This window comes from Epinephelus moara, chromosome 7 (genome assembly GCF_006386435.1).
Source record: "Epinephelus moara isolate mb chromosome 7, YSFRI_EMoa_1.0, whole genome shotgun sequence".
Taxonomy (NCBI): Eukaryota; Metazoa; Chordata; class Actinopteri; order Perciformes; family Serranidae; genus Epinephelus; species Epinephelus moara.
Genome location: NC_065512.1, coordinates 40689739 through 40704593, shown reverse-complemented (window position 1 = coordinate 40704593; position 14855 = coordinate 40689739). Strand labels below are relative to the sequence as shown.

At 43.0% G+C, this 14855-nt stretch overlaps 2 protein-coding genes across 7 annotated transcripts in view; both read left to right on the top strand.

Annotated features, from left to right (window-relative positions):
• The window catches only part of ndufv3 (NADH:ubiquinone oxidoreductase subunit V3), a 16971-nt gene extending 10704 nt beyond the window's left edge, over window positions 1–6267 (top strand). The window contains exons 3-4 of one of the 2 annotated variants that reach the window (XM_050048326.1): window positions 2730–4076; window positions 5960–6267. In XM_050048326.1, the coding sequence (XP_049904283.1) occupies window positions 2730–4076; window positions 5960–6117 (1505 nt within the window). In that variant the 3' untranslated portion in view covers window positions 6118–6267. Of the gene's footprint in view, window positions 1–2726; window positions 4077–5959 lie in introns of both variants that reach the window. The other variant, XM_050048325.1, reaches the window with a different exon arrangement.
• Window positions 6268–6707: 440 nt separating this feature from the next.
• pknox1.1 (pbx/knotted 1 homeobox 1.1) overlaps window positions 6708–14855 on the top strand; it is a 17535-nt gene continuing 9387 nt past the window's right edge. The window contains exons 1-10 of one of the 5 annotated variants that reach the window (XM_050048339.1): window positions 6731–6809; window positions 8336–8448; window positions 9813–9943; window positions 10574–10745; window positions 11393–11593; window positions 12643–12760; window positions 12922–13019; window positions 13177–13305; window positions 13397–13473; window positions 13923–14089. In XM_050048339.1, coding sequence (XP_049904296.1) covers window positions 8398–8448; window positions 9813–9943; window positions 10574–10745; window positions 11393–11593; window positions 12643–12760; window positions 12922–13019; window positions 13177–13305; window positions 13397–13473; window positions 13923–14089 — 1144 coding nt within the window. In that variant the 5' untranslated portion in view covers window positions 6731–6809; window positions 8336–8397. The other 4 variants (XM_050048336.1, XM_050048337.1, XM_050048335.1 and 1 more) reach the window with 4 other exon arrangements.

The following is a 14855-nucleotide window of genomic DNA, read 5'->3' as shown; positions in this document are numbered from 1 at the left end:
GCAAGCCTAAGACGTGGTAAGATACGATATTCCTCACTATATGAAGTGACTGATAACAAGATCTGTATCATGGATTGTAAAGAAATTCGTCAGGTTTTTGTTTTATAGACAGTTAATCTGGATTTATAGCATGATGGGATGACAGCACAATGATGTGTGTGGAATCACTGGAAAGCTCTGCTCCTGCGCTTTCATGTGATATGCGTGGCATTTATGTGCGATGCTGCATTTGCGAGTAATCCATCCAAGAGTAATGTGTGTGCAAAGCTGTATGAAAGCTTTGTTATACATAATTTTAGTGTACCTTTATCATTCTTTTTCCGCTGTGAAAACATTGGACTACCGACAAGTGCTTGGTCTTGTCGGACAGCTACAGTTCCTCTGTTTCACGTGATATGCGTGGCTTCTCACTATGACGCACGGTCACGGAGAAAATCAATAGAGAAGAACAGGTGTGAATTTGGATGCACTATGCATCGTTCGGGCCCATTTTTCAAAATCGTCATAGAGCCTTACTATTAGGCTTAAATGAAAGCTCTGCGCTGAGTTCAATTATGGACAGTAAAATTACAACATACACATAGGTCATCAGATGTCTGGGGTGGAACTAATGAAAGCAGGGAGACAGAGAAGATTCTTTAGCTTAAAGTTGTTTTTATTAACATTTTTTAATTATTTATTTATTATGATTTATTTATTGAATTAACCAAAAAGACTCTCCATCTGAATCTGTTGAATCTTTTTTTTTTTTACTGCAAACAAAGTGGCAAATATTATCTTGGAGGACATCATTGCACTTGGTTGACTATATTTCTATTGTCTTATGGCCTGAACATACTTGGGCGTACTATAAGCGGAGAGGACTCCGCGAGGAATGTCCGCAGTCACTCGGGCTTCCATAGTCGAGCGCACTTCCGCGTTGTAGTTTCCTGTAAAAATGTCTGTGAAACACACTACATTACCCACAATTCTTGCGCGTCGATGTGAAAAATACATGCCGAGCAGTCACTGGTGTGCGGAGCGGAGTCCGTGTGGTCGTAAAATCTGAGCTTTGCGCGCACAGGGCTTGCGGACGTCTGCTTTTGGTCCGGGCGAGTATGTTCGGGCCTTTAGATGTAAATATTGCATGTTTCTTTAAGATAAAACACATTTTTGACTTGTGAATGAGTCAATGGAATTTCTTNCAAAAATTGGCGGCCATCTTGAATTTGAAGGTCAAAAATAGGTCAAATCAATAAATCTACATCATTTATGAATTTCTTGACCCAAATAGTCCCAGAAACCATGTATTATGCAGCACTGTGGGCAAAACCATTAAATTTCCAGCTTGGCTGACGGCAGCCATTTTGGATATAGGGCTCTCACAAAATTTCCCCACATTTTTTTTCTTTAACCTTTATAGATGACAAATCCAGTGAGAAACGAACCTTCGCTCTCCACGGTCAAGGAACTGCTATAGATGACCCAACTAAATATTTTCTCCGGTGTGATCAGTGGGAAAGTACGCCGTCTGCAGGCAGCGACTTTTCAACTCGAAGTCGTCATTTATGAAATGTACAGTCAAACTAAGATACGGTTCGGTCGTTCTGCTTGACCACATATCAGTAGTTGTGGCGTAATACTCCACATTTTTCAGCTCTGTTAAAACTTTTTCCTTACACTCCGCATACAGCTGCGGGATGGCAACCTGGTTAAAGTAGGTGCGGGAGGGAATCTTATATCTTCTGTCGAGCGTGCGGAGGAGGTTTTGAAATCCATCTTTGGTGACCGTGTTAACAGACACCATGTCTTTGGCAACGTAGTGCGTTATCGCAGTCGTTATCTCCCGGTGTCTTCGGCTGCTCTTGTCATACGGAGTTACACTGGCAAACGATACTGTAATTGTAGTCTGTTTACTACTATGGCCTTGAGCATCACTCTCACTAGACTTTTCACCGGACTTTTTTGTCATACACTCGTCATGCAAATGCTTGTGGTGATTTTTCAAGTGCCGGTATAAGTTGGTTGTGTTTCCGCTGGATGTTGCAACTTTTGCTCGACAGGTTTTGCACAGTACCTGTTTCTGGTGGATGTCTGCGGCCTCAAACCCGAAATACTGCCAAATGACCGACGTGCTGCTTTTCTTGGGGATTAAATTCCCTAACTCCGCTTCTGGCTCCGCTGAAGCCATTTCAAAACGTGTCCCCGAGTTGTTTGTTTACTGAGAGTGTGTGCGCCGTTGCGGCGTCGCCTGTCCTGGACAATGGCCGCTTCTGATTGGTGAGCGTGGCTTGCACGAGGAGCAGGCTGATACTGATTGGTTAGCGTGATCTGTCCACGAGTAGCATGCTGCTTCTGATTGGTGAGCTCGACGGTAGCCTATGTGTAAAAAAGTTGACACAGCAGATCCTGGGTCAGTCAGGAGCGCTGCAAAAAACCGCAGCTTTCACGATCACACAATCGCGTTGTCTGAAATCGCAATTTCGATCAGAAAACGATAAATCGTTCAGCCCTAATATGAACGTTGCACAGTATTAAGGTTAACTGTGAGTTAATGTTTTTTTGTTTTTTTGATAATGAATATTGTGTTGTGGTAATTTTATTTTTCTTATTGGAAATTCAAGGAAGCATAAATGTGTGCAAGATAAAGTTTTAGGGAACTTTGTTTCCCTTTGGAAGTCATGCCACTTTACTGTAGATGTTTGGTATTATTTAACCACTGTTGTCCCATTTACCATTTTCATCAGCAGCAGAGGCTTCAGATGAGAGAGCAACCTTGCTAGCCTACAAGACAGCAGTTGCCTTCCCAGTTAGACTTTCGGAGTCTAGAGTTTTCCCAACACAGGCTCTAGGTTTAACCGAACCACTGGCCAGCCCCACTGCCACTGCACACTCAGTTGTAGCTGCAACAGCTGCAGCGCCTGTCACTGCTGCCAGTGAACCAACTGTAGTTGAGCCAGAAGCAGCAGAGGCTCCAGCTGCTGACCCAGATGTTGCTCAGGTTATCATTGCCACAGCTCCACCTGTAGTTGACACAGCTCTCCCAGCTGCTGAGCCCCTGGCTGATGCATGCAATAAAATCTCAGCACCAGACGACACTCCAGTTTCAGCCTCTGCAACAGACAATGCAGTCCCACCCGCTGCAGCCTCGTCTGAGCCTGGTGATCAAGCAGCTGACGGATCATCCTCTTCGACATCCAGTGACTCAGACTCTGACTCTGAGGATGAGGATGAGCCCAAGACCTCACCAGAGGTGTCAAAATCCTCTGTGAAAGAAGAAGCAGAAGACCAGGCGGTCACATCAGAAGTGAAGGAAGATACTAATGAAGCTAAGAAGGAAGTTCCACCAGAATCTGAAGCTATTCCTGCCTCTGCTGCTAAGGCTGTACTGCTGGCCACTCCAGCAGCAGCAGCGGCCACAGAGGCCATTGTCGAAGCACCCATTGTTAGCTCTGAGGAGTTAGTAGACCCTGCACCTGAGATTTGCACTGCCACAGAAGACCGTGTGGCTTGGCCAGAAGTTTCAACTGAAGCTGCACTGGAACCCCTTCCAGAAATAATAGAAGATGTTGCATCTCCTGCCATCCCTGATGCCCAAGTAGAAACCCCAGCTGAAGTTGTGACTGAGGCTGCAACTCCAGAAAAAGCCCAGACTGACACTCCTGTAGAAATCATAGAGCCTGCCCCCGCTGAAGCCCCTGCAAAAGCTGCTGAAGCTGTCCCTGTGGAAGCTACCCCAGAGCCTGTAGACACTGAAGCTACCTCTGCTGAAGCTGCTGTAGGCCCTGCAGAAGCTGAAGCTGCCCCTGTAGAAGCAGAAGCTGCTCCTGCTGAAGCTGCTGCAGAACCTGTAAAGGCTGAGGCTGCAGCTGGAATATCTGCCCCTGTGGAGAGCACTGAGGAGCTGGTTGACCCTGCTCCAGTCGTTGCTGAAGCTGCTGCAGAGCCTGTAGTAGCTGAAGCTGCCCCCACTGAAGCAGCAGCTGAAGTTTCTGTCCCTGTGGAGAGCACAGAGGAGCTGGTGGACCCTGTTCAAGTCGTAGCTGGAGCTGCAGGAGAGGAGCTGCAGGTGGAGGCCCCAGTTGAACCATCTGAGGGTACACACTACACCACCCTATTCCCCAAATCTCTACCTCTACTTTTCCTGTTTGTGGATTTTTGAACCCCTACAGACGACCGTACTTTTCTATCCTTCATAACACATTTTGTTTACTGTTAGCATGTTTTACCAGGTTTCAGCTCCCTCACATACAATGGTTGCTGTTGCTTTCACAGCTTTTATAATATCATCTCTGGATTCTTCTAAATAGCCTCTTGTTTTGCTTCTGTTCCATCACTGTGACATCTAACCTCACATCATCTGAGTTTTCACTGTGGTTGCTTTGCATGAGGTGGATTACTTTAACCATGCTTGCAGGGCTTTTCATTACATCTCTTTTTCTTGGCATTTTCTGCATTTTGCTATTTCTTGAAGATTTCTTTTGCTTGTATTCTGCTTATTAATGTTCAGACTTGTCTGTCTTTGACCCACCCACTCAACTCTGCTGTGGCTGTCAATGTGCGATCAAGGTGATGTTGCTTGTTGCATACATAGACAATAATCTGCTCATGTTTCTGTTTTCTTACCCTCTCTTGGCGTCTCAGGAATCCACCACCTATCTTTACTTTAAAAATCCTCCACAAAGTTGCCAAATCCATCTTCACTCCCAAAATATTCCTCACATATTGAACTCTTTTTGATATATTGCTCACTTTGGCTCAGTTCTTGTCATTTATAATGTCTCTGTTTGTATGAAATATGGTTTACAGGTTTTCTAAGTTAATGTTAAAGTTACAGGTGCCATTGTTCGGATGCTTTGTGCCAGGTAATGGTATTGCTAATTGTAATGTTAGAGTGCACATGGTGGTATTGTCTTACAGTGAAGACGTGTCCCTGACAGCAGCTGGATGAGTAGAAGCTGGGAGTGGTTGGAGTCAGCGAAAGTATTTCTGGAAGCAGGATTACAGAGTTACCAAGATGTCTGAAAAATCATTAGATCATTGTCATGAAATGAGTACTGTCCAGCTGATTAGCAGCTACCAACCAATGATTACCAGTGGAATGTGCATGGAGCTACAGCTCTTTGTTACACTTTTTGGCCCAACATTTCTCTGACCAACCGTGTAATTATGCTTCCTGGAACAACACCCTCACCTTGGTCATTAATTTCACCAGTTGTTCATTACTGTCTTTCTTTAAACTGCAAACCTGTTTTTCACCCAAAAGCCGTTTGGATAAGCCTGGTGTCAATTAATGAAAATGGAAATGTGTCTTAAATGTATTTCTTTGTGAGTGTGGATGTCAACATGTTATAACCGTACTGTGGCAGCATGCTAAGGGTTTTTTAAGACAGATTAAGTTATAAAAGTAAATGAAAGAACATTATGCACGACTGTTTAATCAAAAGAATCAAAGCCAACACACTATGATTTTGACTTGTTGCCCTTTATAAAATTCATTTCATGCATGTCTCTGCCAATATCACTATTTCTCTAGCTCTGCTAAGCACACTGATGTTTATTTTTTTCCTTCACAAACATGATCCTTGAGGCTTTTCACACCAGTGTGTCTCCACACTGTAGGGGGTAATGTGGCCTACCACCATAGGAAATGCCGCACCATAAACCGCCTTTGTCAGCATGTGAGAATATGTAAATGTCCTGTTCCTTCAAAAATCTTTTCAAATATTTACAAAGCCACGTTTTTGTTCTAGTTTTACAGCTTCTCAGAAATGTCTAGATCAAGTTTTAATTACAGCTTTTGTTACTGAAAAATGAGTGACAGTGACAAAAGTTACGGAATTAGACCCAGTATTACATTTGGCTAACCTTGTGCTATTTATGTTTTAATGCATTAACAGCAGGAATATTTGTATACTTGCCTTTCTACCAGACTTGGCTTTCTTACATGCCTTTTTGTTTTCTTGCCCTCCTTCTGCAGAGGCTGCAGTAGCAGCACCTCCTGAGCCTGATGAGCCTTTTGACAACAGCACTTATAAAAACTACCAGCACCACAGCTACACCCCCTACACATTTGCAGACCTGGATGTAGAGATGGCCAAGTTTCGTCTCCCGCAGCCCTCCTCCCTCAGACACTAAAGGAGCTGGCCTGGTTGCAAACCTTTATGTTGCGTCAAGATGATGGTGATGGTGTTCTCCCTCCTTATGATGATCATCCCCTTAACCTGTCAGCTCTGCATGAAATTCTGGTGTTAAACTGTTATATTATTAAAGTACACAAATGAGAAATGAAGTCTGTTTTTTCCTGGTGTGATTCTATTTTGTCTTATATAAAGGAATAGGCATATAAAGGGGTAGGCAAAGATCAAACACTTTTTGTACGCTGCTTTTCTGCCTCAGGGGGTCATTGGAACAGAGCTGAGTGTGCATGTGGTTTATCTGTGTTTTTAATTTTAATTATCACAATTTCCACTCCCTTAGCCTGCCTGCCTGCACATAATGTCCTAATTATCCTAGCTATATGCGTGTAAGCATCTGTCGTTATGTTTGTGTATTAGTGTGTGTATATGATGAGAGAATATGAGACAATAAAGGAGTGCAAAGCTGGAGATATACGTAGAAAATGTGTTGTGTAAATGGGGGCACTGAATAGAAAACAAAAAAATCAGGAGGGCACAGAGGGACAGGCAGCCAGACGTCATGTCTCCGCCCATCTCATAAATATTCATAAATCGAGCGCCCCTGCGTGCCCTTACGCGATGACGCAACGCGACAACTGCGGGTCCCGATTGCTGCAGCCGCTTGTCAGTGTGACGAAGATTGGCACTCAGGTAAGCTGTCACTCAAAATCCCTCTTTTTCCGTTCCCTATCAATCAAACAATCTGGGCCGCACGCAAAAATGCCCCGGGGCGAGGAGCGCGGACCTAGTCAGGGCAGCGGAGAGTGTTTTTGGAAGGGAAGGAGAAACGGCAGAGCTCCGGGAAGACTAAAAAAATCTGTATACAGGGGAGGGGGGGTAAAAAATATGTCGGCGTTTTGGGGGCAGAGGAGGATTGTGGAAAAGCAAAGGGCGAGAGCTAGAAACGAGGCCCGACAGTTGTAACGTTAGCGCTGAAGGGAGGGGAGGGAGAGGGCAGCTGTCCCCGCTTGATTGATTGATGTAGGAAGGATTTGAGGATCAACTGGGTTAGCCTGGTGTGCAGCCAATGCTTCTTGATATCATTGCAGCCGAATTAATGTATACAGCTGACAAGAAATGCATATTCATTTAAAATGTTAATTCAAAAATGCCAAAGCTCTCGAAGCTGTTTTGTCATAAGGGCAAACGACTCGCTTCGTATCAATCCGCAGCGGGGTATTTTCTTGTACCTGGCTAGCTAAGTTAGCTTGTTTTTTTGGCAGCGATAGCCCTTGCTAAATATGGCGCGTCACATTTGGCCTCACCGTATCAGCATGAGAAACACTTTCAAGTTAACAGTTAGCTACCATACTAACGTTAGCTGTAACTCGACCGGACGTTTGCTCTTTTGGGTTAACCTTAGAGTCCGCGAGCTAACGCCAATGTGGCGTCAACGTTACAGGCTAGCTAAACATTGTGGAAAAACAAGGCTTAATCGGCGCCGAGCTGCTTTGTCTGCAAAACACACTATAACGTTATTGTAGTTAGAGGATATCTGGCTAATGTTTGCCCAAAAGCTTTCTTAAAATTTTCTCTCCCCCATTGCCACCACAAAAGGTGGGCAGCTAACACAAGGCTAAAAGCTAAGTTAATCGTGGTGGGTGTGTTAAAGTAGTTGCAGGGTAACGATAAGCTCACTATTATTTTAACAACGCAGCTCGGCGTCGGTGTATAAATCGCCTTTTGTTTTCTGAGAGTGTTTTAAACATAAACTTCCACGAATGTCTACGAGATATATCGAAATAAATTGGTAAATGCAGACCCTCCATACAACGTTTGCGTACTCTGTTACTTTTCCTGACGGTGACTCTTCATCCCCTTGTTTTGCCCAGACGTGTTTGTAACGTTATATCAGCACCAAACATTCCAAATTCGACTTTTACATCATATTTTTATGGATCATTACTTCTGCTTTTGTCCTTCAAACGCTTAACTTGTCATTTTGTGTTATATCTGAGGAAACATTTGATCATAAGTGTTGGTGTATAAGGCTTAACCAACATCAGTTATTTGTAAATAAGATTGTTCATTCTCCCTTAATCAAATGAGCCCAGTTTACAAAGCTAATGACAATCTTTAATTCTGATATCATGACGATTACATGATACAAAACTTGTGTGCCAACACTTCAGGCATCTCTTCCAGGTAGTCTAACTGAGACTATGTGTATTGTGTAGGTTGGCCGCCTGTCCGTGCTATTTATAATGCCCCAGTGTTTGCAGCATCTGCAGTGAACGTGATGGCAGCCCAGTCGGTTTCCATAGACAAGTATCCAAAGGGAGAGCAGCAGGTGGGTGAGAGGAAATTTGCTTTGGACCTCAAGGCCAACACAACTTGCTCCAACTGGCTGAACTGCACGTTTTTGCTTGTTTGCCAAAGTTAGTCAGTCACAACAGTGAAAACGTATAGTCTTTGTAATAACAACATCGACATGTCTCAGGCTACAACTGTCAGTATTCTGCGTTCTTTGTCCATGGATCCTCCAGTTATTTTTAGGGTGAAATGTCAGCCTGGATTGCCAAACAAAGGGAAACAATTTACGCATGTAACACTAGAACATAGGCGATGTTAATGCTATTACATCTGTTTTGGTAATCTGTTGGCAGTGTGTCTGTCTGTCTGTGGCAGGCCACCACAAATAAATCACTGTAGGAGAGACACTGATGCAGTATAAAGCTCTTTTTCTGGCCAGTATTTCTGTGTCTGAGCTATGTAAATTGCTTACAAAACATCAATTTGGGGGTGTCGAGAGCTGAGAATGATCTATGACTAATGAGAAATTTTCCACCCCAAGCAAGTGATTATTTTTAGCTACTTTGCACTCAATCTCATTCATTGTTGGTCTCAGTCACATGGTTGGGGATGGGATTTATACTACTGGGAAGGGTGGGCAGGCACGGTGTGAAAATGTGTTAGACTTGGCTTCCAGTCAATGAACTGGAGCGTTGTTTAGGCTACAGTAACATTTTAATGTGTAATTTTATTTACATTAAGTGACGTGTGTGTACATGCAGGTTCTGAATTATATTCTCAGTTGCAATAAGATCACCAGATAAGTAGTGTTGATTCTGCATTGCATTTGGAACCTAACACTGTGAGGATGTAGTCTAGCGAAAGTGTGCTTCTGAAGCAATGCCAAGGGACCTGAGGGCTTGAAAGAATACAGACACATATGTTATTGCATCTGTCTACAGTAGATGCGTAAATGCTATTTTCAGGTCAAAAGTATTAGAGTGCAGCAAGAATAAACTGTCTCAATCAGGTGAGTGTAATCAAGGAGTGCTGGCGATTGTGTCATGAGTTGTTAGTCTGTTCAAGCCACTGCCAATCAGTAGTTTTTTCTGCCTTGTGTTTTATCACAGTTAAGAAGTCTTGCCATACTCATTTAAAAGAATAAATTCAGTCTTGTATGAAAATGCATAGTTATGAAAGTGGTTTTCATACCATGTACTCATGACTTTCCAAAGGGTTTATATTGAAACAAGGCTCTGTGTTAAGCTTTGCCCTCCGGCTGCTCTTGATCTTCTTATGATGTCTTTGTCTCTCATTCTCTGCCTTTCACCTCACCTCTTCTGTCAGCTTATGTCTCTGTGTTTTTGTCACTGTGTTGCTTTCTTTTTTATCACTTATCTGTTTTTCTCATTTTTTCTGCAGATGCAAGGTGTGGTAAAGGTAGACATCGAGTCTGAGCATAAGTTTATTGAGGGGACACTGGTAGAGGCATCTAGCCCAGCACCCACAGAGCCACAGACACCCATGGACGCGGACAAGGCCTCCATATATCGGTAGAGCTAATTCTGCATGTGTTTGTTAATGAGAGAGGACAACAACACCCTTCAATTCTGAAATATTTGTCCTCCTCTTTCCTTTCTGGACTTCCTTTCTTTCAGATTGGCCAGAAACTATCCTATCACTAGGAAGCGAAGTCCTCCAATTTGTTCATGTGACTTTAATATTGATCTCTGGCTTTTAAAATGTGAAACGCTGTGTATTTTTGTTTTCTGGTGCTTTTTTTGTTGTTGTTGTTGTTGTTTTTGTTTTTGTTTTGTTTTTTTACACTACCCATTAACAGTCTAAACAAGGCCTACAAACAAGTCACATGGTCTCACAAAATGTGAGTATTATTCAGTAATAGTAATCTATCAGGGCATTGCATTTAAGACTGGAGAGTCATATTGCTGTTGTCTTTGATCATAATAGATATACATTAGATAAAAAAAACTATGATCAGGTATATAGCAGGTTACCTTCACTTCACTTTTACATGCTTGGGTATATGTCAGAACCCTTAATGCTTCTTTTTTTTTTTTTTTTTCCTTTTTGCAAACCACGTTCTATTACTGGGCAGAAATTATAATATGATCTTTGAAATTAGTGTACAGTTTAGCAACTTTTTCTGTCCACACTTCTCATAGGCATCCCCTGTTCCCTCTCTTGGCCCTGCTGTTTGAGAAGTGTGAACAGTCCACGCTGAGCTCTGATTGCATCACCTCGGCGAGCTTTGATGTGGACATTGAGAACTTTGTCCGCAATCAGGAGAAGGAGGGCAAACCTTTTTTCAGCGAGGACCCTGAACTTGACAATTTGGTGAGATACCTCTGCTTGTCAGGGGTAGTAATTCTCAGATTGATGGTTGTTGCTTTTCTATTGTTTGTTTTTTATTCCTTCAAGCATTTTGGTATAGGATGATTTTTTCTACTGTTACACACTGCTCTGGCCCATAATTCACCCAAATATTTCAACTATTTCAGTAGTGAACTACACTCTTGATTTTTTCTTCAACTTTACACAGGTTTAAGTCAATGATGTAAGACTTTTGTTATGCACATTTAAGACTAATTTTTTTCTCAAATTTTGGTTGCAGATTAATGTTAGTGAGCACTTCTCCTTTTCCAAGATAATCCATCCACCTCACAGGTGTGGCATATCACGATGCTGAACTCCGCATCTGCGGAGTTTAACGTTAGTGATCTTTAACTGGCGTATTTCAGCCTCAACCAATAGCAAAGAAGTTTGTGTTCAGGAGACACTGATTGTTGCCACGTTGAACCATTTGCTTATGTGTGACTGTGTCCTCAATTGTGCAGTTTTAGCTTGAAAAGAACAGTGCTGCCGANTATATATATACACTTCTGGTCAAACATTCAGCTTGAGAAAGAAAGATGGATTCCCATTTGTAGATTGCTACAAACCTTTTCTTTTTTTTTCTTTTTTTTAATACTTCTGGCCTCTAGATGGTGAAAGCCATCCAAGTGCTGCGGATCCACCTGCTGGAGCTGGAGAAGGTGAGTGACCTGTGTAAGGACTTCTGCAGCCGCTACATCGCCTGCCTCAAGACTAAGATGAACAGTGAAACTCTGCTGAGTGGAGAGCCAGGGAGCCCGTATTCCCCCGTACAAAGCCAGGTCCAGGGCTTTTCACCCACCAAGACTCCGGTAAGAACTGTATGCATCACAGTGTTAATTTTGGCAGCTATTTTAGACTTTGTTTTAGTCTTTAGACAAAAACGCTTCCACGTTTTAGTCACATTTTAGTTATTTTTGTCCTTCATAGTTTTAGCCCAGTTTTAGTCAACAAAAAGTCATTACATATTAGTCAACTTTTAGTCAAAATTATTTCTCTTTCAACAAATTCAGTTAGGCTAAAACAGGTTATTGGAAAATAGAATCAGGGTGGCAGGTTATATCGTCATTTACAAATCTGCATTTCTCCAGCAAAGTTTTTGACAACTTTAAATGATGATTTATGAGCACACACTTGTTTACATACAGCACAGCTACACTCTCAGATAATCAAGCATCCTACCTGCCAAGTCCAGTGGCTGCTCGCTCTGCTGCGGTTCAGTGGCTAACAAGTAAGCTAGCTAGCAAACAAACTCCACAAATACACTGAGCAGTTTCACCATCCACAGTCACACAGACTGGCTATTTACTGCGGAGTTACGGTTCACAACTCAGCTGACATCAGACACGTGAATGTTTTGCAGGCTAGCGAAACATCCTGTTGCTGACTATTTACTGGTGTTTCCCATCTTTTTGGCGCTCCAGTCTCATACCACTTGTAGAACATTAGAAATTAATTCCATGCACAGCTGTTCTTGCCTTCTTAGTTTAAAACATTATTCTAATATGTTTCAGAAAATCATTTATTATTCTATTATCCTCTCCTCTCATTTTAAGTGTCTAGCAGCCCACCACTAACATTTTAACCCCATATAATCTCATCAACGAAACCAAAACAGACATTCTAACATATTTTTTTACAATCAGAGATCTATTTTCTGCTTGTCAACATCTTGTTTTTGTCATTGAAAAAAATGTAATTGACGAACATATTTTGTCATAGTTTTAATGGATTTAAGCTTATTTCATTTCTTTTTCTACACAGTATTAGAAAGTTTTAAATCAGAGCCATGAAGAGCCATCAACATGGAACACATGCCTGTGACTTTGGCCGATTCTGTGTTGTGTTCTTTGTTACGCAGACCTCCGGCTCTATCTCAGGGACCATCAGTCCCCAGGGTCAAATTGTGGTGCCAGCATCAGCCCTGCAGCAAGGGAACGTTACCGTGACAGCTGTCAACCCCACCCAGGTGGTCGCAGGTATGTCACCATGGCATACAACCCCTCCCTCAGGTATTGTACTGTTTTGACTGCAGCTCAGTTTCATGCACCAGTGGGACACCTTCATCAGAGCAGCCTGCACTCTTCAGCTCAGCAGGTTATATTAAAGTGTGTGTGTGTGTGTGTGTGTGTGTGTCCAGGTGGCACAGTGTTCCAGCCTGTTACAGTCGTCACGCCTCAGGGCCAGGTGGTAACACAGGCTCTGTCTCCTGGGACAATACGCGTCCAAAACAATCAGGTTGTACTTCTCTCATTTGACTGTGACACTTTTGTATATTCTAAATCAAAACTGAAATCTAAATTCAAATCGTGTGAAGGAGGGTTGGAATTTTAACAGTTGTTCCTGGTGACATAAACAAACAGACAGGTGGCTTAACGTATCTGTGTCTGTTCAGCTCCAGCTGCAGTTTCACCAGGACTTGAACCTCTTTAATCATGACGACAACTCAACCAAGAACAAACGTGGCGTTCTACCCAAGCACGCCACCAATGTCATGCGCTCGTGGCTCTTCCAGCACATTGGGGTGAGTCTGAGTTCATCTTTCCTTTGCCAGTGTAACTCTTCAATCTTCAACAAAAACACTGAAGCATTTCTTCCTCCCTTCTCTTCTGTAGCACCCATATCCAACAGAGGATGAAAAGAAACAAATTGCCACACAGACAAATTTGACACTTCTGCAGGTCAACAACTGGTGAGTTTGGTCCAGATACACACAATCCAGTACCATTAAAATGCACCATCCAAGGTCATGTCTGGCCGGGGATGTCTCACATGTCATTTCCTTTTTTAGCCACTGTGGAAAACTAAAGAGTCAGTCAACTAATTGTCTGCCCTCACACCTGAAGAGATGAAAGTTTACCTGCTGGCTTTAAAAGTCAACCATGAATAATTTCTGCTTTTACTTGCTGCATTAGGACCTTTAAGGAAATGCAACTCTATGTAGTTTGCCCATCTTATTGTTCACTGACAATAAAAATAAAGCTGACTTTGATGGATAACAGACTGGGCTCAGACATCCTGTCCAGTTCTAGGGGGAGATGATTTCATCTCAGCCGATCAGGACTAGAGGTGTAGAGGTCCTCAACACCTGCAAGAAACTACAAAAGCAAATTTGAGATCTGAGTTGTCTTTTGTCTGCAGGTTTATAAATGCACGGAGGCGGATCCTGCAGCCAATGTTGGACGCCAGCTCCTCTGAGACACCAAAAGCCAAGAAGAAGACCCCGCAAAACCGACCACTGCAGCGCTTCTGGCCTGACTCGATTGCTGGAGGAGGAGGTGCCCAGCAGCAAGTCACCATGCCAGATGGTACGCAGCAGTGTTTTCCAAGTCTAGTTTGTATATATTGGAGAGAAGGCAGGCATCTCTACACCTGAACAAAAACAATTTAGACTGATACATTTTACTACAGGCAAAAGGGATAATATGTATTTTTGATTTGGGGTGAACTGTTTATTTAAGGCAGGATTTAAAAGCAGAAACAATGTCCACAGATTGAATACGAACTGGAAGACTATTCCGAAGTTGAGGTGCCAGTACAGCAAAAATTAGCCCTTTTTACATAGAGAAGGCGCTGTAGAGCTGCCACTAAGTCCCTTCTTTATGCCGCCTTTGCATTTTTACACAGAACCAAACAACAGCAGCATCACTCTGCTCCAGTGTGTAATTTTAGACAACATGCTGGCATCAGGGAATCAAAAAAGGTGTGACGGGCATGCCATGAAACACAACAGTGTCGGCCTCTAGTATAACTTAAGTTCAAGTTTATTTACTTTATTAATCCCCCTGAGGGGAAATTCAATGTTTTCACTCTTGCTTGTCAATTACACGCAGGTCCGAAAGACACACACATGCACAAACAGGACCTATACATGCACAAAGTGGAGAGATGTCAGAGTGAGGGGGCTGCCCTTGGTGAGGCGCCCCGAGCGGTTGGGGGGGGTTCGGTGCCTTGCTCAAGCGCACCTTGGCAGTGCCCAGGAGGTGAACTGGCACTCTCCAGCCACCACTCCACGCTCCATATTTTGGTCCGGACGGGGACTCGAACAGGCGACCCTCTGGTTCCCAACCCAAG